The sequence below is a fragment of the Dreissena polymorpha genome, chromosome 4 (genome assembly GCF_020536995.1).
Source record: "Dreissena polymorpha isolate Duluth1 chromosome 4, UMN_Dpol_1.0, whole genome shotgun sequence".
NCBI lineage: Eukaryota > Metazoa > Mollusca > Bivalvia > Myida > Dreissenidae > Dreissena > Dreissena polymorpha.
Window position 1 is genome coordinate 6,427,431 of NC_068358.1, and position 23,807 is coordinate 6,451,237.

The following is a 23,807-nucleotide window of genomic DNA, read 5'->3' on the forward strand; positions in this document are numbered from 1 at the left end:
ATAACTCTACGTTAACAGATTCTTGCTTCAAATAAACAGTGATAATTTATTTCGTGTTGACCCTTTGTCTCAATAAAAAGGGTGCGAAAATTATGCAGCATGTACAACGTCGCGTCATGTGCATAGAAAGCGTGGGTTTATTGAGCCTTGCATTAACAAGCCCACACCACGTCAAGCGATATACGCATGTTCAGTGGCAATATTTCATTAAATCTATTAATAGGTACTTATGCAGAAATTAAAAAAAGTTTCTCACTCAGTCTACTAAATTTTTTATAAACTGATGCACAAGTTTCTCATATCTTTAGGTAAAGACAATTCACACTCAACATATACAATTGAGCAATTCAAGTTATACCAGTAGCTTGAAATGATCAATGCTTTACAGTAAATTATTTTGATAGTTTAATGTTATCTTAGATAAAGTGCCATTATAACAGAGTTTAAAATCAGGATGTTAATCTGAAAATACAAAAAAAATTGAATTAACCATCAATATCATGAAATGTGTTATGAAACAGTTATTTAGATGTGTGTTTCGACATATTTCATGCCCATCTAAACATAATATACAGTGTTTTGTTATATGGCACCACAGTTTTTTAAGGCAAACCAATGTCAATAAAAACATGAATTAACATTATAGACCATTGTTTTTGTGACTATGGTCAACCATGTTTTTTCATGGTATTTCATAGTGTTTATCGACCTTGTGTGTTTTCAAATAAAATCCATGGTACCATTAAACAAAATATGGTCTACCATGGTAAACGATGGTTGAATGACATTGAATTATCATTGTAGTCCATAGTAGTACATGATGAAATGACCATTAATTCATCTGGGTCATTAGAATCTTAGTTCACCAAAAGTGATGTGTAAGTTTTTTTGCAATATAGTGATATATTAACATTTTACAAAATTACCTGGCCTTTCAAATACTTTAAAATATGCTAATTCTATATACATATGTTCTATTATTTATAGTCTGGTTTCTTAAGTTGTTAAGAAATGAGATTGCTTTTTTATATTAAACAGTAAGTAAAAGTTATTATTATTGTTTACTTACCAGAAAGTGAACACTCTTGTCAAAAGGAAACATTTAATGCAATAAAGAAGGTAATATTTATATATTAATTGATAATACAGGTCGAATAAAACACTTGAGGTAGCAAAGGATTGTAGTCTTCGCTACAAACATCTAAAATGGCTTAATTAAGTGTAATATTATGACCAGAACTGTTGCATAAGAATTGTAACGTTTAAATTATTCAGTTCCTGATATTAATTTGATATACCATACAAGATTTCCCACAGGAATATGTACTCATTTAGAAGTATTGCTTGTGGTTAACTGTCTGCATCTGAACTTAAGCATAGACATTTAGAATTATTGCTGGAAGATTTTACCTAACAGGGTCTCATCTTAAGCATAGACCAGTCAAGTGATATTTAATTACAGGCTCTCAAGACATGTGTTTCTTAAATAGTTTTAGATCAATGTCCTTGTAAATTATTTTAGTAGTTTTTATGTCTTGATTTTTCGAGTGAACCATTTTTATTTATTCGTTATTTTGTAAGAATGAATTGTATTTATTTGAAATCAAATTAATCATTATTTTGTAAAGCCAAACATTCAACTTTGGTGCTACATTGTGGCTTATTGTGGTAAAAAATAATGACAGTGATAGAGACTATTTGGAATTATTAATGCATATAAACTTTGCTCTTGGAAAATCAGCTTAATACATGTGGGAAAGTGCTGTCCCAGATAACCTGTGCAGACTTCCTTGAAACACAAATTCCATAAAAGTGTCATCCCTGATTACCCTGTGCCGTTTGCTGAGACTAATCGTTTGCGGAGACTAATCATTTGCTGAGACTAATCGTTTGCTGAGACTAATCATTTGCCGAGACTTATCGTTCGCTGAGACTAATCGGTTGCTGAGACTAATCGGTTGCTGAGACTAATCGTTTGCTGAGACTAATCATTTGCTGAGACTAATCGTTTGCTGAGACTAATCATTTGCCGAGACTAATCGTTTGCTGAGACTAATCGGTTGCTGAGACTAATCGGTTGCTGAGACTTATCGGTTGCTGAGACTAATCGGTTGCTGAGACTAATCGGTTTGCTGAGACTAATCGGTTTGCTGAGACTAATCGGTTGCTGAGACTAATCGTTTGCTGAGACTAATCGGTTGCTGAGACTAATCGTTTGCTGAGACTAATCGTTTGCTGAGACTAATCATTTGCTGAGACTAATTGGTTGCTGAGACTAATCGGTTGCTGAGACTAATCGGTTGCTGAGACTAATCGGTTTTTTCCACATAACAACTCAAAAACGTGTTGTATTATAAATGTGTAAACAGGTTAGGGCTGTTTTGTAGAATCAATATATTAATATAATTCATAGTTTTATGTTTCTTTTATGCATGTGCAATTGAGCTTACAAAACTGTGGACTAAATGCACAATGCACTTTGTACATAATTATTAAATGCCTATTTTCAAATAGCATAGAGACAGCAAGCATTTCCCAAAGCAATTAACCAGAGTTGCTCCCTCACAGAAATCCCCAGAGACATTGTATCTGTAACATCAGAAATGTATGGCTGGAATCTGTCCCATACTCAACATTTCCTTAGTGCTGAAATATTGAAACTAGAATTGTTTATGGTTTAGTTGATCTATTTTAACTGTTATATGTGTTTTCCATATTTTCAGTTTCATCACACTGATGAATGACTTGCCTAAGCTTGTGAACACTATAGAGGCCACATTTATAAGCTTGTGAACACTATAGAGGCCACATTTATAAGCTTGTGAACACTATAGAGGCCACATTTATTGCTGTGAACACTAAAGAGGCCACATTTATAAGCTTGTGAACACTATAGAGGCCACATTTATAAGCTTGTGAACACTATAAAGGACACATTTATAAGCTTGTGAACACTATAGAGGCCACATTTATTGCTGTGAACACTATAGAGGCCACATTTATAAGCTTGTGACCACTATAGAGGCCACATTTATAAGCTTGTGAACACTATAGAGGCCACATTTATTGCTGTTAACACTATAGAGGCCACATTTATAAGCTTGTGAACACTATAGAGGCCACATTTATAAGCTTGTGAACACTATAGAGGCCACATTTACAAGCTTGTGAACACTATAGAGGCCACATTTATAAGCTTGTGAACACTATAGAGGCCACATGTATAAGCTTGTGAACACTTTAGAGGCAACATTTATTGCTGTGAACACTATAGAGGCCACATTTATTGTTAACACTATAGAGGCCACATTTATTGTGAACACTATAGAGGCCACATTTATTGCCCAATCTTCAGGAATTGGACAAAACAGAATTATATCTTGTGGTGGGGTCCTTGGGTTTGAAACTAAATCAGAGCATGAAACCTGATCAGAACATTTTTTGGTAGTACTGTAATTGTCAAATTTTTTACCTAATGTCTAATGAATTTTTTTTGAGAACATACAAAAAATGTGTTCATATAATATCTGGATTGAGTTTGAGCAAGATAATGATGTGTTGAAAAGAATGGCTTGCACATGTTAAGGCAGTTTATCTTGTAGATCTATTGTAAAATCTTGTAAACACAACCTGCTTAAATTTTGTTTCCTAGTGGTTGCAGGTGAGTGCCTTAAAGCCTTTTGTCCTCTTGTTGAATAAAAAAATTCTTCTTGGATTTTTTAAATTAGTAAATCAGATAAATCTTTACTTTAAATTTGTCCAGCAATGAATTTTTTTTTGCATTTGTTGAGTATATTGTGTTTAAATAACTCTCAGATTTATGTATTTGTTTGGAGATAAAGAAAGAAAATAGACAAAAAATGACTCAGTACTCCTTGCTTGCAATGATCCAGTCCTTATTTACATGTTTAACCCATTTATGATAAGCGTCTAGAAAAAAGGCCTTGGCAAACAGCATTGCGGCGTCTCATCAGGGTCTGCGCGGTTTGCTTAAAGAAATTTCTGTAAGAAATATTCTAAATATAGAAATAAATATACTAGACATCCCTAAAATTTTTTAATAAATTGATCCAATTTAGAAGGATGGGAGAGTCCACTAGGCATAAATTGGTTAAATAAAATGTGTTATCTAGCGGAAAAAAAATCAGTTGACCCGCTATGTTGTCAAGCTCTGAAATGTCAACAAGCCTTGGGCTGTCCCTGCAGTTGGGGACAGGTCTCACTGTGGCAAACCGTCTGGAATACAAATGGCAGGATTTCCTGAACAACATAGCAGAGACAATTATCATGGGCATGATTGATGGAACAATTATTCTTTTATAAGTGAAGCTTCTAAGAGTGATGAATGGTTCGAGATGTCTGAGTGGTCTCTGCTTGTGCATATGAAGGATGTGACCAATGTATTGGGGGGAAAGGCAAAAAACAGTTATATGCTTAATCCTTTTCCACTTAGATACGTATTTTGACACATTTGAAGTCCCTTAAAAAGTTACATTTAATTTAATACAGCTCTTACTAAACTCAAGTTTTAAAGGCTTCATTTTCAACCTGATACTGATGAGCAGCAAACAGCATACAACCTGAACAGACTGCGAGTTACTTGCAGGCTGTTCTGTTTTTATGCTGTTTGCAAAAGCCATTTTCACTTTGCTTCTTATGGGGAAAAGGGTTACCTGTTGTTGTGTTTCTGCTGCTAAAATTGATGTTGATGCTTATGATGATGATTTAGTTTGTGGTGATGGTGATAAGTATGCTGTTCATTATGATGTTGTTCATTTTTATAAGACCGTTTTAATTGAAGTAGTTTTTATCTGATCTTCACCAAACTTGGTCAGAAGTTGTATCTAGACAAGATCTAGGTCAAGTTCGAATATGGGTCATGCCGGGTCAAAAACTAGGTCACGGGGTCACTTAGTGCATTTCAAGCATTTAGCATGGTGTCCGCTCTGTAATAGAAGTAGTTTTCATCCAATAATCACCATACTTGGTCAGAAGTTGTATCTAGACAATATCTAGGTCAAGTTCGAATATGGGTCATGCAGGGTCAAAAACTAGGTCACAGGGTCATTTAGTGCATTTCAAGCATTTAGCATGGTGTCTGCTCTCTAATTGAAGTAGTTTTTCATCCAATCTTCACCAAATTTGGTCAGAAGTTGTGTCTAGACAATATCTAGGTCAAGTTCAAATATGGGTCATGCTGGGTCAAAAACTAGATCACGAGGTCACTTAGTGCATTTCAAGCATTTAGCATGGTGGCCGCTCTCTAATTGAAGTAGTTTTCATTCTGATCTTCACCAAATTTGGTCAGAAGTTGGGTCTAGATGATATGTAGGTCAAGTTCAAATATGGGTCATGGTAAAGTTATCAAGTTGTCCAAAACCTTCAAACGGGCATGTCTTGTGACAGTTTGGCACTCTTGTTCAGTTTATGTTTGAGTTTTGTGGAGTTGTTTGTAATGATGATGATTATGATGATGGTGGTGGTGATCATGATTTAATGTATTTATATTGTTATTGAAAAAATTTCCATAACAGCAAACACAGCCTGTCTGCGTCATAGCAAATCTTCTTATAAAATATTTCGCCATAAAAATGGTCCAAGAAAGGCTATTGTAGTGCTGTACACCTGACCTTAACAATTGTTTGAAGTGCTTTATTGACGGCCTTTTCTAGGACCAAATGTTGATTGGAATCAACTTGATGGGGATTGTGTGCTTTTAGACAAGCAGTCCTAATAGAATGACGCTTTATGGCTGATGAAATAGAAATTGGAAAGCCGCTTTCATTTTTTATTTGACATCTCTTTGCTGTTGTATTTATAATCAGAGGCAAATTGGCAAACTGGAGTGAGAGGTCTACTGTTTTTTCTAAGGGCAATATTGAATACTTTGAAAGCTTGTGATGTTTTGATCAACCTGAAATAAAAGTTAATTGTGGTAGATATAAGTTTAAAAGGTGACAAAACTGTGGTGATTTTCATTTTCATTCAAATTCACACATCCAAATTTTGCAGTGAACGTCAAAGCTACCATACTTAAACCTTAACGTTCACACCATCCTATTATCACAAAACATGTCCAGTTTGTTTGCTAACATTGTAACACTTAAATTTATCACTCTAGGCTACCTTTTTTTAGGCCAAACCCACTCTACCAGTCTTTAAGAAGACATTCATATTCACCACTCCTGTGTGTCTATTCCTGGCCCAGCTGATAGCCCCGTCTATTGGGCAGACTATATCACACATATTCCCCTCTCCCTACTGTCTATTTTAGGGCCATATGATAGCCCAGTCTATTGGGCAGTATGTCTCACACATATTCCCCTCTCCCGACTGTCTATTTTAGGGCCATATGATAGCCCAATCTATTGGACAGACTGTCTCTTACATATTCACCTCTCCTGATTGTCTACCGAATTTTCCCTCGTATAGCGCGCTCCCATGTATAGCGCGCAAGCTGTTTTATAAATGCAAAACTGGAGAAAAACATATTTATAGACAATAAAACCGCCAAATCGGACCGAAAATGGCCGCCATTTTGCTATTGCGCAATCCAATAATCCGGGGCATTGGAAAGCTTTATTACCGGTAAGCATTCAAAATAGGAAGGGTCATTATGATTTGGAGCATGGGTTGCATAGCACTATACTTTTCTGACAATTTTGTATATTTCTAGGAACAGATTAACAGTCCTCGTGCATTTCGTTTAAAACGTGAGAAAATAAGAATTCATGTACATCATGTCATTCTTCCTCAGGGAAAGCATGGCTTGAAATTTGAATGCTGAATAAAACTTTGTGGCGCATGGGAGACAGTTGTTGAGATATGTCAGTATTGACGTTAAACTGTTAATCTATTATGTTGGACAAGTTGGGTTATTGTTTGTCGCGTTTATCGTGAATGTGATGAACAATGAATGCGCCAAAAACCTGGACCAAACTGGAAAACACTTAAGAAGTCCCTGTTTACACCTATGGTTAACTGTAAAAAAGACCAAATACCTTTACCAGTCTAACGTAAGCTGCGAATGTAGAAGTGCACAAACACAGACAAATAAATCTTCGCATACTTTATTCAAACATTTTATTTTATTGTAAATAACTAATGCTACCCAGTTCATATCTGCAGATACCGACTTTTTGTTGTTTCGACAACGGCCCTTCAGTCTGTAAGATTATAGGGTGTAGTTTTCAGGAATATAAAAATGGCGGCTATTATGATTGTTTATGATTACGTATAATGAATGATCGCAATTTAACAGCAAGGAAAGCGTTGTATCAATGTATTACCCGCAACAACTTTTTAATTTGAAATTTGAAAGCAAAAAACTGTGCGCTATACAAAGGTATGTATGGTATTTCAGGCCCAGCTGATAGTCCAGTCTTTTGGGCAGACTGTCACACACATATTCACCTCTCCTGACTGTCTATTTCAGGCCCAGCTGATAGCCCAGTCTATTGGGCAGACTGTCTCACACATATTCACCTCTCCTGATGGTTTGTTTCAGGCCCAGCTGATAGCCCAGTCTATTGGGCAGGCGTTCCAGGTGGCCTACATGGAGTTCCTGAAGGCCAATGGCATAGAGGACACTGGGCTGCTGAAGGAGATAGACTACCAGGAGGTGCTCAATCAGCAGCAGATCTATGGAGAGGAGCTCACTATGTTCTCCAACAAGGAGAACCAGAAAGAGGTACACATGCTGAAGTGTCCATAAAATACAAATGCTGTCTTTGCCCTTCACCTTGCCTCATGATTTCTATGGTAACAAGGTATAAGGTGATATCAGTATTCAGATAATACCCAGTATATTATGATTGCATATAATATTTTTTGAACATGAGTTTTACACTTGAATGATTTTCTATTAAATCAATACGTTATATGTTCTACATACATAATTCTTTGGTATAAAAAATACAGATAAGGGGCCAAGGAAAATTATTTCTATTTCAGGTCTTTTCATGGACCAGTTGTTTCCCTTTTTTGTGAATTTATATTATTTTCACATTTGAAAAGTGAAAGGCTTTTTGTTAACATGTTTCTAACAGAAAATTATAATAATAAAAATAATAATAAAATAACAGAAAAATGATAAGTATTATGAAATGTTTGTTACTGATGAACTTAAGTTTACAGAACCATTTTAGATACTCTTTTTTTAAATTCTTTATCAAATAAAGCTTTGCAGAAAAAATACTAGATTTTGAAACTCTAAATATAGTCTACAATTACAAGTATTTGGAATTTATGCACCATTGAGAGAGGTCAATTACCTGCCTTGTATGCTGATTTTTCTCTCAAAAAGAAAACCAGAAATTGTAAAGTAAATGAATTATAAAAGCAGTTTTGTGGCGTTTCCATGTTTCTTGAGTATGAATTTTATTGATTATGAACATCAAATTATGTGAAAACCTAACCCCTTACCTGTTCAGGTGATAGTGCCCAAGTTGAAGGGCGAGCAGCTGGGTGTGGTGATAGTGGAGTCAGGCTGGGGCTCCATGGTCCCCACAGTGGTGCTAGCCAACATGAGCCCCACAGGACCCGCCGCCCGCTGTGGACAGCTCAACATCGGGGACCAGATCATCTCTGTCAATGGCATCAGTCTTGTTGGACTGCCACTGTCCAGCTGCCAGTCTAATATCAAGGTAAGTGGCGCACTCAACAGTTGACCAGGGACTATATAATTAATTTATTTATTTAATGGATTTATAATTATGACTTCTGAGGTAAATATTCTACAAACACAGTGTACAGTAAATGTTTTAAAAAGACATCTACAATTAATAATGAAGTCCAAACTCTCTGAATAGCAATATAATGAAGTCCAATCTCTGTGGATGGCAAAGCTAAATGTAAATCAAAGCATGGCAATCTGTTAATTAACTCTTCAACACTCTAGATTATATCATTTTTATAATGATAATATGTCAAGAATGGAGTTTTTATAAAAATTATATGAGCACATTTATATTTTTGTCCGTTTCTATCTTACTGTCAATTTCTTATAACTCTAACTTGGGTAACTGTATTTCTTGTTTATCTTAATTATATATAAGCTGATAGTCTTTTTTTTACATTCATTTTTATTTATACCCCCACAAAGTTTGTGGAGGCGTAAACTGGACTCGCCTTGTTGGTCAGTTTGTTGGATGGTTTGTCTGTCAGTCTGCACTCGGAACTGTGTGAAGTGAACTAGTCTCTCAATTTTCTGTCTATCAATATTACATTTGTAGGTGTTCTATACTATACAGTAGTGAAAGATGGGATTGAGGTATTGTTCGATTTTTTTGTGTGTTAGTAGGTTAGATGAAGAACTTGCTTTCAAAGTTAATTAAATTTAACTAATATAATGGGTAAACAGTTGAAAGTTGAAAATGTAGATTCCTGGCAAGGCATAATTTCATCATTCATTGATACATTGTTAGCTTTCAGTTTACATATACTATAAACATATATGTCATTATATGGGATCATATTTCTTTCGGTTTTGTCTGTCCTAGACCAATTGGGGTCATAAAAAAAACGATGGAAAATCCCAGTCAGTCCGATTCTGTTTGCTAAAATTTCTATGTCATGAAATTGATTGCGAGTTACATACACAGTGCACATGCTAACACACCCTAATTACTTTCTTATCTCGATTAGTTGTGATAAACCAATCGCTTCAGTCTCTAAACCTGTCAGGACTGGTTTATTGCACTTCAGACAAAGAATAAAAAACTTGTGAACAGCGGATTAAAGACACGTCCGAAATTAATGAGGGTGGTTGAAAATTTTGCAAACTGTAAAAATCTCAAAACAATTTAAGAGACTTAAGGCCTGTGATGTACATGTAGTTCGATTATCGGTGTCATTGTGTGAACTGTAATAAATTTCATAATATCTTAGATAAAAGTAAAAAACGATTATTTGGTTTTGTTATTGTCAGTAGCCAACCTCTGCACAGACATTTGTTTGGTTCCGTGCATGTTTGTAAGCTATTATCGAGTCGACAACAATTTAAAACATCGGTAACGATTTACACAGATTAATAATAGTTGACAACAATAAAAAAAATGTCTGATGAAAACAGCTCAGGAAACAACAATGAAATTCCAAATGATAAAATCAATTGAGAAAACTCGTATGTTCCGTTTAAAAAAAAAATGCCCAAGGGAATAATTAATATATGTAATGCCTAATTCCTAAGGTATATATTATAACGTAATTTTTCATGATTTCAGATGTAAATTTTCTAATACTTTTTCCCTGGTCATTATATCTGATGACAGACAGAAACAGTACATTATACCATCAAAGCGTGAGACTAGTCAAGCACGCTGTATTTTGACAGCTCCTGTGGTCAAAGTCACACTATTTGCTGCCGAGTTATGTGCCCATGTATGTTTGCAATAGATTGAAAAAATCAATGTGACTTTGTGTGTAATCAATGTGAAGAAAGGAACAACACAATTTCGACGATTATTTTTGCACCTGCTTGAGATGACCCATTTGGTGGGTATTTTCTTCAATGAGTGTTCTAGTCTTCATCGTATTCCAAACATTCCTTGTGCACTTTGTCTTTTGCTGTTTGTTTATTTAATTGCATATGCTTTGATTCTGTTTTACATTTCCCTTGGGATGTTTTTCCTTGACGATCCATTTGCACACATTACATGTACCACCATTCAATTGGCCTAGACTGGTTAAATGTTTTCCGGCCCAAAGAAACTTAACATTTTTGCTCACTTTTGAACTTTGTTATGTGTGTTTGAAACTTTAAAACCAAAAATAAGGTTATGGTCACATTGACATCAAATGTTAAGTGTAGGTTGATCAACACATGGGGCATTTTATATTACCCAGTAATAGTTAGGTAGTGGTCCAGTAATAGTTAGGTAGTGGTCCAGTAATAGTTAGGTAGTGGTCCAGTAATAGTTAGGTAGTGGTCCAGTAATAGTTAGGTAGTGGTCCAGTAATAGTTAGGTAGTGGTCCAGTAATAGTTAGGTAGTGGTCCAGTAATAGTTAGGTAGTGGTCCAGTAATAGATAGGTAGTGGTCCAGTAATAGTTAGGTAGTGGTCCAGTAATAGTTAGGTAGTGGTCCAGTAATAGTTAGGTAGTGGTCCAGTAATAGTTAGGTAGTGGTCCAAAACGCACTTGAGATTCTAGATATTAATTAAAGCATATGCTAAATGGAGATATTACTAATTGCCATATTATACTGTATTTTGCATGTGACATTGAAGAAATGAGCTTTCCAAGAACAGGCCTGTGCTCTGCGAAGGCTTTAAAGATTTCAGGAAATGAGGTCATATACACTTTGCATGCTAATCTGAATTCATTAGTTCTTGTTGCCTTAATGAAAACAATAGTAAGTCAATAACTGATCATCACATAATGGATTGGAAGTTAATTTTATTTCTCAAAAGTGTTAAGGGCAGTCATTTTAAATGAATGTATTTTAGATTATTAAATGACTAAAAACCCAATGATCAAAGACAATGTTGACAGTTAATGATGATCACATGTTTGCAATAAAGTTTATCATAGATTTTAATTGTATTGTTTCCTTTTTGTCATTTGTTTAGAAAACTATAAAGCTGTATATAATATGGAAAGTTTCTGGGCTAATTGTATTAAACTGAGCTTAGCACAACGTGCTGATAGTGAGCTTTTGTAATCTCATTTGACCATTTCCCAAGGGATGAAAGGCAGTCCTGGGTTTCTTAATTAACCATATTGCAAGCAAAAAATACTTTATCAACATTTCAGTGAGCATGTCACACATGAGTGAACATTTTCAATCATGAATCCTTACTACTTCTATTGAACCAATAAAATCAATAGTGGCAATTTAAGATCAGATCAGGACAATAGATCTGATCCATGCTGGAAGTATTTGATAATGTCAGAGTGGGGGATTTTGATTGATGGCTGGTGGTAAATGGCGCTCATTAAATGCCATTCCAGTGTTTTTGTCCTGGCTTTGTTTTATTGGAAATCAACCTGTCATCCTGTCTGGCGTGGTGAATGATCAGAAGGGTCTCTGAGTGGATGTTAGTTTCCCACTTTTGTCTCATCAATCATTGCTCAAATGTTAAGAGGGTGAAAAAGTTGTGATGTTTATCACATCATTGGTTTCTTAATGCCTTTCTGGTTTTGATCCCCCCAAAAAATAAGTGAATTTCTTCGCCCTATTTTGTATTACCTGGAGCCTTTAGATTTTAGTTTAGTTACGTCAATTTTTTTGTAAGTTGAAGATTTTAAGTATTTATTTGAAAGTTAATTCTTCTTTTCTTTACAATACATGTGAATCAGTATATTGAATGTAATTATACCCTCACAAACGAAGTTTAGGGGGGTATATAGGAGTGAGCTTGTCTTTCGGTCTGTCTGTCGGTCCGTATTAAGTGTCCGCTCTCTAATTCAAATAGTTTTCATCCGATTTTCACCAAACTTGATTAGAAGTTGTATCTACATGATGTCTAGGCCAAGTTCAAACATGGGCCTTGTCGGGTAAAAAACTAGGTCATGGGGTCACTTAGTGCGTTTTACACATTCAGCATGTTGTCCGCTCTCTAATTCAAGTAGTTTTCATCCGATCTTCACCAAACTTGGTCAGAAGTTGTATCTAGATGATCTCAAGGCCAAGTTCGAACATGGGCCTTGCCGGGTCAAAAACTAGGTCACGGGGTCACTTTGTGCGTTTTAAACATTTAGCATGTTGTCCGCTCTCTAATTCATGTAGTTTTCATCCGATCTTCACCAAACTTGGTCAGAAGTTGTATCTATATGATGTCTAGGCCAAATTCGAACATGGCCTTGCCGGGTCAAAAACTAGGTCACAGCGTCACTTAGTACGTTTTACACATTGAGCATGGTGTCCGATCTCTATTTCAAGTAGTTTAAATCCGATCTTCACCACACTGGGTCAAAAGTTGTAACTAGATGATGTGTAGGTCAAGTTCGAACATGGGCCATGCCGGGTCAAAAACTAGGTCACGTGTCACTTAGTGTGTTTTAAACCTCACCATGTTGTCCGCTCTCTATTTCAAGTAGTTTTTATCCAATCTTCACTAAAATTGGTCAGAAGTTAAATCTTGATAATTTCTAGAGCAAGTTTGAATATGGGTCATGCCGGTTCAAAAACAAGGTCACGGGGTCACTTAGTGCGTTTTAAACATTCAGCATGTTGTCCGCTCTCTAATTCAAGTAGTTTTCATCCGATCTTCACCAAACTTGGTCAGAAGTTGTATCTAGATGATCTTAAGGCCAAGTTCGAACATAGGCCTTGCCAGGTCAAAAATAGGTCACGGGGTCACTTAGTGCGATTTAAACATTCATCATGTTGTCCGCTCTCTAATTCAAGTAGTTTTCATCCGATCTTCACCAAACTTGGCCAGAAGTTGTATCTAGATGATCTTAAGGCCAAGTACAAACATGGGCCTTGTTGGGTCATGAACTAGGTCACAGGGTCACTTATTACGTTTTACACATTGATCATGGTGTCCGCTCTCTATTTCAAGTAGTTTAAATCCGATCTTCACCAAACTTGGTCAGAAGTTATAACTAGATGATGTGTAAGTCAAGTTTGAACATGGGCCATGCCGGGTCAAAAACAAGGTCACGGGGTCACTTAGTGTGTTTTAAACCTCACCATGTTGTCCGCTCTCTAATTCAAGTAGTTTTTATCCAATCTTCACCAAAATTGGTCAGAAGTTGTATCTTGATAATGTCTAGAGCAAGTTTGAATATGGGTCATGCCGGGTCAAAAACAAGGTCAGGGGGTCATTTAGGGTGTTTTAAACATCACAATGTTGTCCGCTCTCTAATTCAAGTAGTTTTCATCCAATCTTCACCAAACTTGGTCAGAAGTTGTATCTAGATGATGTCTAGGTCAAGTTTGAATATGGGTCATGTCTGGTCAAAAACTAGGTCACAGGGTATGGTAGTGCATTTTAAACCTCACCATGTTGTCCGCTCTCTAATTCAAGTAGTTTTCATCCAATCCTCACCAAACTTGGTCACAAGTTTTATCTAAATGATCTCTAGGACAAGTTTGAACATGGGCCATTCCGAGCCTAAAACTAGGTCACAGGGTCACTTAGTGCGTTTTTTAACATTCAGCATGGTGTCCGCTCTCTAATTCAAGTAGTTTATATCCAATCTTCACCAAACTTGGTCAGAAGTTCTATGGAGATGATCTTAAGGCCAAGTTAGAACATGGGCCTTTCTTGGTCAAAAACTAGGTCAAGGGGTCACTTAGTGCGTTTTAAAAATTGAGCATGGTGTCCGCTGTTTTTAGTGAAGACGACATGCAAAATATTATGTGTCAATGCGGCATGTGGGGGTATACGTCACGTCTGTGACAAAGCTCTAGTTATGTTATTAAACATTTTGTAAATTGTCTTATATGAGAAGGTTTGCTGCTTTTAAAAAGTAATTCACTCACATTCAATTTGCATTAATTTGCTCCAATTTACTGCAAACAAACAAATATATCAAAACTGTGGAAGGAAAGGGGGTTAGTTTCTTCCCAGATGGGCTTCTGAAAGCGAACCCTAGAAAAAACCTTGCTCAAGCAATGTGCAAAAAGTGTTTTGAATTGTTTTTTTGTTTCAAACAAGTGTCTTTTTAATGAAAATCCAGTCAAGGCGGAGAGTATTGAACCTGACAAGCCTGTGCAGACTACACAGGCTAATCTGGGACGACACTTTTGCACATGCATTAAGCACAGTTTTACCAGAACAAGGCTGAATTGTGTATGTTTTGTCCTGTTGCAGGGTACTCGCCATCAAACGGTTGTGAAGCTGACAGTTGTGCCATGTCCCCCAGTGGTGGAGGTCCTAATCAAGCGACCTGATGTCAAATATCAGCTGGGCTTCAGTGTACAGAATGGAGTGGTAGGTTATATATCAGCTGGGCTTCAGTGTTCAGAATGGATTGGTAGGTTATATATCAGCTGGGCTTCAGTGTACAGAATGGAGTGGTAGGGTATATATCAGCTGGGCTTCAGTGTACAGAATGGAGTGGTAGGTTATATATCAGCTGGGCTTCAGTGTACAGAATGGATTGGTAGGTTATATATCAGCTGGGCTTCAGTGTACAGAATGGATTGGTAGGTTATATATCAGCTGGGCTTCAGTGTACAAAATGGAGTGGTAGGTTATATATCAGCTGGGCTTCAGTGTTCAGAATGGAGTGATAGGTTATATATCAGCTGGGCTTCAGTGTACAGAATGGATTGGTAGGTTATATGTCAGCTGGGCTTCAGTGTACAGAATGGAGTGATAGGTTATATATCAGCTGGGCTTCAGTGTACAGAATGGAGTGGTAGGGTATATGTCAGCTGGGCTTCAGTGTTCAGAATGGAGTGATAGGTTATATATCAGCTGGGCTTCAGTGTTCAGAATGGAGTGATAGGTTATATATCAGCTGGGCTTCAGTCTACAGAATGGAGTGGTAGGTTAAAAATCAGCTGGGCTTCAGTATACAGAATGGAGTGGTAGGTTATATATCAGCTGGGCTTCAGTGTACAGAATGGATTGGTAGGTTATATATCAGCTGGGCTTCAGTGTACAGAATGGAGTGGTAGGTTATATATCAGCTGGGCTTCAGTGTACAGAATGGAGTGATAGGTTATATATCAGCTGGGCTTCAGTGTACAGAATGGAGTGGTAGGGTATATATCAGCTGGGCTTCAGTGTACAGAATGGAGTGGTAGGTTATATATCAGCTGGGCTTCAGTGTACAGAATGGAGTGGTAGGGTATATATCAGCTGGGCTTCAGTGTTCAGAATGGAGTGGTAGGGTATATATCAGCTGGGCTTCAGTCTACAGAATGGAGTGGTAGGTTATATATCAGCTGGGCTTCAGTGTACAGAATGGAGTGGTAGGTTATATATCAGCTGGGCTTCAGTGTACAAAATGGAGTGGTAGGGTATATATCAGCTGGGCTTCAGTGTACAGAATGGAGTGGTAGGTTATATATCAGCTGGGCTTCAGTGTACAGAATGGGGTGGTAGGTTATATATCAGCTGGGCTTCAGTGTACAGAATGGAGTGGTAGGGTATATATCAGCTGGGCTTCAGTGTACAGAATGGAGTGGTAGGTTATATGTCAGCTGGGCTTCAGTGTTCAGAATGGAGTGATAGGTTATATATCAGCTGGGCTTCAGTGTACAGAATGGAGTGGTAGGTTATATGTCAGCTGGGCTTCAGTGTTCAGAATGGAGTGATAGGTTATATATCAGCTGGGCTTCAGTATACAGAATGGAGTGGTAGGTTATATGTCAGCTGGGCTTCAGTGTACAGAATGGAGTGATAGGTTATATATCAGCTGGGCTTCAGTATACAGAATGGAGTGGTAGGTTATATGTCAGCTGGGCTTCAGTGTACAGAATGGAGTGATAGGTTATATATCAGCTGGGCTTCAGTGTACAGAATGGATTGGTAGGTTATATATCAGCTGGGCTTCAGTGTACAGAATGGAGTGGTAGGTTATATGTCAGCTGGGCTTCAGTGTACAGAATGGAGTGGTAGGGTATATATCAGCTGGGCTTCAGTGTACAGAATGGAGTGGTAGGTTATATATCAGCTGGGCTTCAGTGTACAGAATGGATTGGTAGGTTATATGTCAGCTGGGCTTCAGTGTACAGAATGGAGTGGTAGGTTATATGTCAGCTGGGCTTCAGTGTACAGAATGGAGTGGTAGGGTATTTATCAGCTGGGCTTCAGTGTACAGAATGGAGTGGTAGGTTATACGTCAGCTGGGCTTCAGTGTACAGAATGGAGTGGTAGGGTATATATAAGCTGGGCTTCAGTGTACAGAATGGAGTGGTAGGTTATATATCAGCTGGGCTTCAGTGTACAGAATGGAGTGGTAGGTTATATGTCAGCTGGGCTTCAGTGTACAGAATGGAGTGGTAGGGTATATATCAGCTGGGCTTCAGTGTACAGAATGGAGTGGTAGGTTATATGTCAGCTGGGCTTCAGTGTACAGAATGGAGTGGTAGGTTATATATCAGCTGGGCTTCAGTGTACAGAATGGAGTGGTAGGTTATATGTCAGCTGGGCTTCAGTGTACAGAATGGAGTGGTAGGTTATATGTCAGCTGGGCTTCAGTGTACAGAATGGAGTGGTAGGTTATATGTCAGCTGGGCTTCAGTGTACAGAATGGAGTGGTAGGTTATATATCAGCTGGGCTTCAGTGTACAGAATGGATTGGTAGGTTATATATCAGCTGGGCTTCAGTGTACAGAATGGAGTGGTAGGTTATATATCAGCTGGGCTTCAGTGTACAGAATGGAGTGGTAGGTTATATATCAGCTGGGCTTCAGTGTACAGAATGGAGTGGTAGGTTATATATCAGCTGGGCTTCAGTGTTCAGAATGGAGTGGTAGGTTATATATTAGCTGGGCTTCAGTGTACAGGATGGAGTGGTAGGGTATATATCAGCTGGGCTTCAGTGTACAGAATGGAGTGGTAGGTTATATGTCAGCTGGGCTTCAGTGTACAGAATGGAGTGGTAGGTTATATATCAGCTGGGCTTCAGTGTACAGAATGGAGTGGTAGGTTATATATCAGCTGGGCTTCAGTGTACAGAATGGAGTGGTAGGTTATATATAAGCTGGGCTTCAGTGTTCAGAATTGAGTGGTAGGGTATATATCATCTGGGCTTCAGTGTACAGAATGGATTGGTAGGTTATATATCAGCTGGGCTTCAGTGTACAGAATGGAGTGGTAGGTTATATATCAGCTGGGCTTCAGTGTACAGAATGGAGTGGTAGGTTATATATCAGCTGGGCTTCAGTGTACAGAATGGATTGGTAGGTTATATATCAGCTGGGCTTCAGTGTACAGAATGGAGTGGTAGGTTATATGTCAGTTGGGCTTCAGTGTTCAGAATGGAGTGATAGGTTATATATCAGCTGGGCTTCAGTATACAGAATGGAGTGGTAGGTTATATGTCAGCTGGGCTTCAGTGTACAGAATGGAGTGGTAGGGTATATGTCAGCTGGGCTTCAGTGTACAGAATGGAGTGGTAGGTTATATATCAGCTGGGCTTCAGTGTACAAAATGGAGTGGTAGGTTATATATCAGCTGGGCTTCAGTATACAGAATGGAGTGGTAGGTTATATATCAGCTGGGCTTCAGTGTACAAAATGGAGTGGTAGGTTATATATCAGCTGGGCTTCAGTGTACAGAATGGAGTGGTAGTTTATATGTCAGCTGGGCTTCAGTGTACAGAATGGAGTGGTAGGTTATATATCAGCTGGGCTTCAGTATACAGAATGGAGTGGTAGGTTATATGTCAGCTGGGCTTCAGTGTACAGAATGGAGTGGTAGGGTATATATCAGCTGGGCTTCAGTGTACAGAATGGATTGGTAGGTTATATATCAGCTGGGCTTCAGTACACAGAATGGAGTGGTAGGTTATATGTCAGCTGGGCTTCAGTGTTCAGAATGGAGTGATAGGTTATATATCAGCTGGGCTTCAGTGTACAGAATGGAGTGGTAGGGTATTGGTTGAGCCTTTTTCTGGACGATTGTTGATGTCCAATGCCTTTGTCAAAGTGGTATTGGGGCGGGGGGTATAAATCACCTTTACTGAAAATCTATGTTTATGTCTAATAACATCTAGGCTTTATCATATGCATGTTTTGTAAATGTATTGCTAAATCTAGATTTTATATTATTTATATTAGTATTTGTGAAAACAACAAGACTGAAGACCTTCTTAATATGTTTGATCTTGATTTTTTTATAAATAGAAAATAAATACTTTTGGTTTAATCTATATTTTGACGTGTTAGTGAAGAAAATTGCAGTTGTTTTGCTGAAGGTGAGTTAAATTAAAAAACTAACACGATATTACATGGTATTTGAGAAATTTTCAAATTATATTAAAAGGCCATACACAATTTAATTTCATAAGATTTTATAGACAATACATGTTTAAACTATTGTTGTTTTGACTAAGCTGTTTTTGTTGTGGTCCTTGCAACATAATAGCAAATACTTTTTGTACTTCGGTGTTATTCAGTTTCTGTGATAAATTGAAGGCAATTAGTTTAATTCATGGGTAGTTATGTCTGTATTTGAGATCTGCTTGAACTGCTGGCTCTCTATTGGCATCAACAGATGATCATTGGAAAGAACTGATAATGCACCATTGTGTTCAAGAAAAGGCCGTCTAATATGTTTAAAGAGTAGAATTTAAAGTGATGTATATGCCACACAGTTCATTGTCATTGTCAATGCAATAGTTCCATTTGAGGCATGTTCAGAGAAAATGGGACTTAATGCATGTGCGTAGAGGGTTGTCCCAGATTAGGGACTCCACTTTCAGCTTGTATAGTATTTAACATTTACAGGAAGTCTATATTTAGCAGAAATCAAGTTTATTCGGAAAGTGTTGACCCCGATTAGCTGGTGGGGACCTCACAGGCTTATGTGGGATGACTTTTTATGCACATGGGGACCTCACAGGCTTATGTGGGATGACACTTTATGCACATGGGGACCTCACAGGCTTATGTGGGATGACACTTTATGCACATGCTTTATGCACTGTTTTCCCTGAGAAAGGCTCATGTCATATTTTCAAACCTTGATATGTTCTGACTCCATAATATTGGTTATAATGGAGTGCCAACACATGTCATGTTTTCAAACCTTGATATGTTCTGACTCCATAATATTGGTTATAATGGAGTGCCAACACATGTCATGTTTTCAAACCTTGATATGTTCTGACTACATAATATTGGTTATTATGGAGTGCCAACACATGTCATGTTTTCAAACCTTGATATGTTCTGACTCCATAATATTGGTTATAATGGAGTGCCAACACATGTCATGTTTTCAAACCTTGATATGTTCTGACTCCATAATATTGGTTATAATGGAGTGCCAACACATGTTATGTTTTCAAACCTTGATATGTTCTGACTCCATAATATTGGTTATTATGGAGTACCAACACATGTCATGTTTTCAAACCTTGATATGTTCTGACTCCATAATATTGGTTATTATGGAGTGCCAACACATGTCATGTTTTCAAACCTTGATATGTTCTGACTACATAATATTGGTTATTATGGAGTGCCAACACATGTCATGTTTTCAAACCTTGATATGTTCTGACTACATAATATTGGTTATTATGGAGTGCCAACACATGTCATGTTTTCAAACCTTGATATGTTCTGACTCCATAATATTGGTTATTATGGAGTGCCAACACATGTCATGTTTTCAAACCTTGATATGTTCTGACTCCATAATATTGGTTATAATGGAGTGCCAACACATGTCATGTTTTCAAACCTTGATATGTTCTGACTCCATAATATTGGTTATTATTGGGTGCCAACACATGTCATGTTTTCAAACCTTGATATGTTCTGACTCCATAATATTGGTTATTATGGAGTGCCAACACATGTCATGTTTTCAAACCTTGATATGTTCTGACTCCATAATATTGGTTATAATGGAGTGCCAACACATGTCATGTTTTCAAACCTTGATATGTTCTGACTCCATAATATTGGTTATTATGGAGTGCCAACACATGTCATGTTTTCAAACCTTGATATGTTCTGACTCCATAATATTGGTTATTATGGAGTGCCAACACATGTCATGTTTTCAAACCTTGATATGTTCTGACTCCATAATATTGGTTATTATGGAGTGCCAACACATGTCATGTTTTCAAACCTTTATATGTTCTGACTCCATAATATTGGTTATAATGGAGTGCCAACACATGTAATGTTTTCAAACCTTGATATGTTCTGACTCCATAATATTGGTTATTATGGAGTGCCAACACATGTCATGTTTTCAAACCTTGATATGTTCTGACTCCATAATATTGGTTATTATGGAGTGCCAACATATGTCATGTTTTCAAACCTTGATATGTTCTGACTCCATAATATTGGTTATTATGGAGTGCCAACACATGTCATGTTTTCAAACCTTTATATGTTCTGACTCCATAATATTGGTTATAATGGAGTGCCAACACATGTCATGTTTTCAAACCTTGATATGTTCTGACTCCATAATATTGGTTATTATGGAGTGCCAACACATGTCATGTTTTCAAACCTTGATATGTTCTGACTACATAATATTGGTTATTATGGAGTGCCAACACATGTCAATCAGATCTGTATCATGTTGTCATCCATCGATTAACTACAATGATTAAAGGAAAGCAAATAAGCTGATTTGTGTGCAGGAAGTAATAATATGCACTGCGTTCTGGGGAAAAGGAGCTTAATGCACATGCATAAAGTGTCAGCCCAAACTAGCCTGTGTTGTCCGCACTGGCATGCATAAAGTGTCAGCCCAAACTAGCCTGTGTTGTCTGCACTAGCATATCAGGGACAACTCTTTCCACAAAAGTGTGATTTCTGCTAAGTAGAGACTTCCTTGAAATGAAAAATACTTTTAAAGCAAAATGTTTAGTCGCTGATTAGCACGTGTGGACTGGTTAAGGCTAATCTGGGATTACACACCTGCATTAAGCCCCATTTTCCCAGAGCAAGGCCCATGTATGTGTTCCCCAATATTGGTTGTAATCAAATAATGGTAATGATGAAATGCTGTTAAAAAATATAACAAATCCAAACAAACATACAGTGGAGTTTTGTTTTCTACAGATCTGCAGCCTGCTACGAGGGGGTATCGCTGAGAGAGGAGGAGTGAGGGTGGGACATCGTATCATAGAGATCAACAACCAGTCTGTGGTGGCCGTACCACATGAAAAGATTGTCTCCTTGCTGGCAAACTCAGTTGGGGAGGTTAGTCAAATATTAATTCAGGGACTACACTTTCCCGTTTTTTTGTGATTTTCTTTTCAAGGAAGTAATTTTTCTGAGGGAAGCACCAGTGTTTGTGTGGAGAGTGCCGTCCCTGATTAGCCTGTGTCTATTGCAGATGATTATCTGGGACAACCCTTTATGCTCATGCCAGGCCTGGCTCATGCATTAAAACCCATTTTCTCAGAACTTTGTTATTTGTAAATTTTAAATGTTTTTTTATCGTATCCGTATAATTACTTAAATGGATTTCTTGTTAACTGAATTTTTTGGGAAAGTTGTATGTTCCATGACAAATAAGTATTATTAAGGATAATTGTTCCAGTTTTCAATTCTAACTAAATCAACTCAACAAAGTAAGGGGGGAATGCTAGAATAAACATGGAGGTCTATTGAAAAAAAGCCTTTCTGCAGATGTTAAATTTGCAAATTTAATCAATGTATGACATTCAGAGTTTAAGGCCTTTTTTATTATGAAGCATACACATTTGTAATGTCCTACTGTATGATAAAAAAATTACAAAAGTAATGCCCTTTTTTCATTTGGGACATTCTAAAACATTATAATATGATAATCATACTACAAATTACGACATGATGCGTCAGAATGTTTACTTCACAACATCTAGTTCAACGCTTACCAAGGACTACCTACATTTTAATCTGATTGACCCTGCAGCTGTATATTAGTATTCATTCATAATTGCTGACACATTTTTCACATACCATAACTCACCATATATTATGTTGCTGACCTGGCTGTGTTGCATGTTACAGATCCACATGAAGACGATGCCTACATCGATATTCCGCTTGCTCACTGGCCAGGAGACCCCTCACTACTTGTAGAACTGGCTGCTTGCTAGCCATCCTGTGAGCCCTAGTCTGGGAAAACTGGGCTTAATGCATGTGCGTTAAGAGTTGTCCCAAATTAGCCTGTGCTGTCAGTACAGGCTAATCAGGAACGCTTCTTCCCGCTTTTATGGAATTTTTTTGTTGATAGAAAGTCTCAAATAACCAAAAATCCAGTTTAAGTGGAAAGTGACAACACTTTACACACATCTATTGTGCCCAGTTTAAGTGGAAAGTAACAACACTTTACACACATCTATTGCGCCCAGTTTAAGTGGAAAGTGACAACACTTTACACACATCTATTGCGCCCAGTTTAAGTGGAAAGTGACAACACTTTACACACATCTATTGCGCCCAGTTTAAGTGGAAAGTGACAACACTTTACACACATCTATTGCGCCCAGTTTAAGTGGAAAGTGACAACACTTTACACACATCTATTGCGCCCAGTTAAAGTGGAAAAAGACAACACTTTACACACATCTATTGCGCCCAGTTTAAGTGGAAAGTGACAACACTTTACACACATCTATTGCGCCCAGTTTAAGTGGAAAGTGACAACACTTTACACACATCTATTGCGCCCAGTTTAAGTGGAAAGTGACAACACTTTACACACATCTATTGCGCCCAGTTTAAGTGGAAAGTGACAACACTTTACACACATCTATTGCGCCCAGTTTAAGTGGAAAGTGACAACACTTTACACACATCTATTGCGCCCAGTTTAAGTGGAAAGTGACAACACTTTACACACATCTATTGCGCCCAGTTTAAGTGGAAAGTGACAACACTTTACACACATCTATTGCGCCCAGTTTAAGTGGAAAGTGACAACACTTTACACACATCTATTGCGCCCAGTTTAAGTGGAAAGTGACAACACTTTACACACATCTATTGGGCCCAGTTTAAGTGCAAAGTGACAACACTTTACACACATCTATTGCGCCCAGTTTAAGTGCAAAGTGACAACACTTTACACACATCTATTGCGCCCAGTTTAAGTGCAAAGTGACAACACTTTACACACATCTATTGCGCCCAGTTTAAGTGCAAAGTGACAACACTTTACACACATCTATTGCGCCCAGTTTAAGTGCAAAGTGACAACACTTTACACACAT

At 37.5% G+C, this 23,807-nt stretch overlaps 1 protein-coding gene across 1 annotated transcript in view; it reads left to right on the forward strand.

Moving 5' to 3' along the window:
* The window catches only part of LOC127876614 (uncharacterized), a 90,558-nt gene extending 67,015 nt beyond the window's left edge, over positions 1-23,543 (forward strand). Inside the window, 5 exon segments of the mRNA XM_052421964.1 lie at positions 7,508-7,690; positions 8,433-8,645; positions 14,765-14,884; positions 21,667-21,807; positions 22,603-23,543. Coding sequence (XP_052277924.1) covers positions 7,508-7,690; positions 8,433-8,645; positions 14,765-14,884; positions 21,667-21,807; positions 22,603-22,674 — 729 coding nt within the window. The 3' untranslated portion in view covers positions 22,675-23,543.
* Positions 23,544-23,807: the final 264 nt, after the last annotated feature.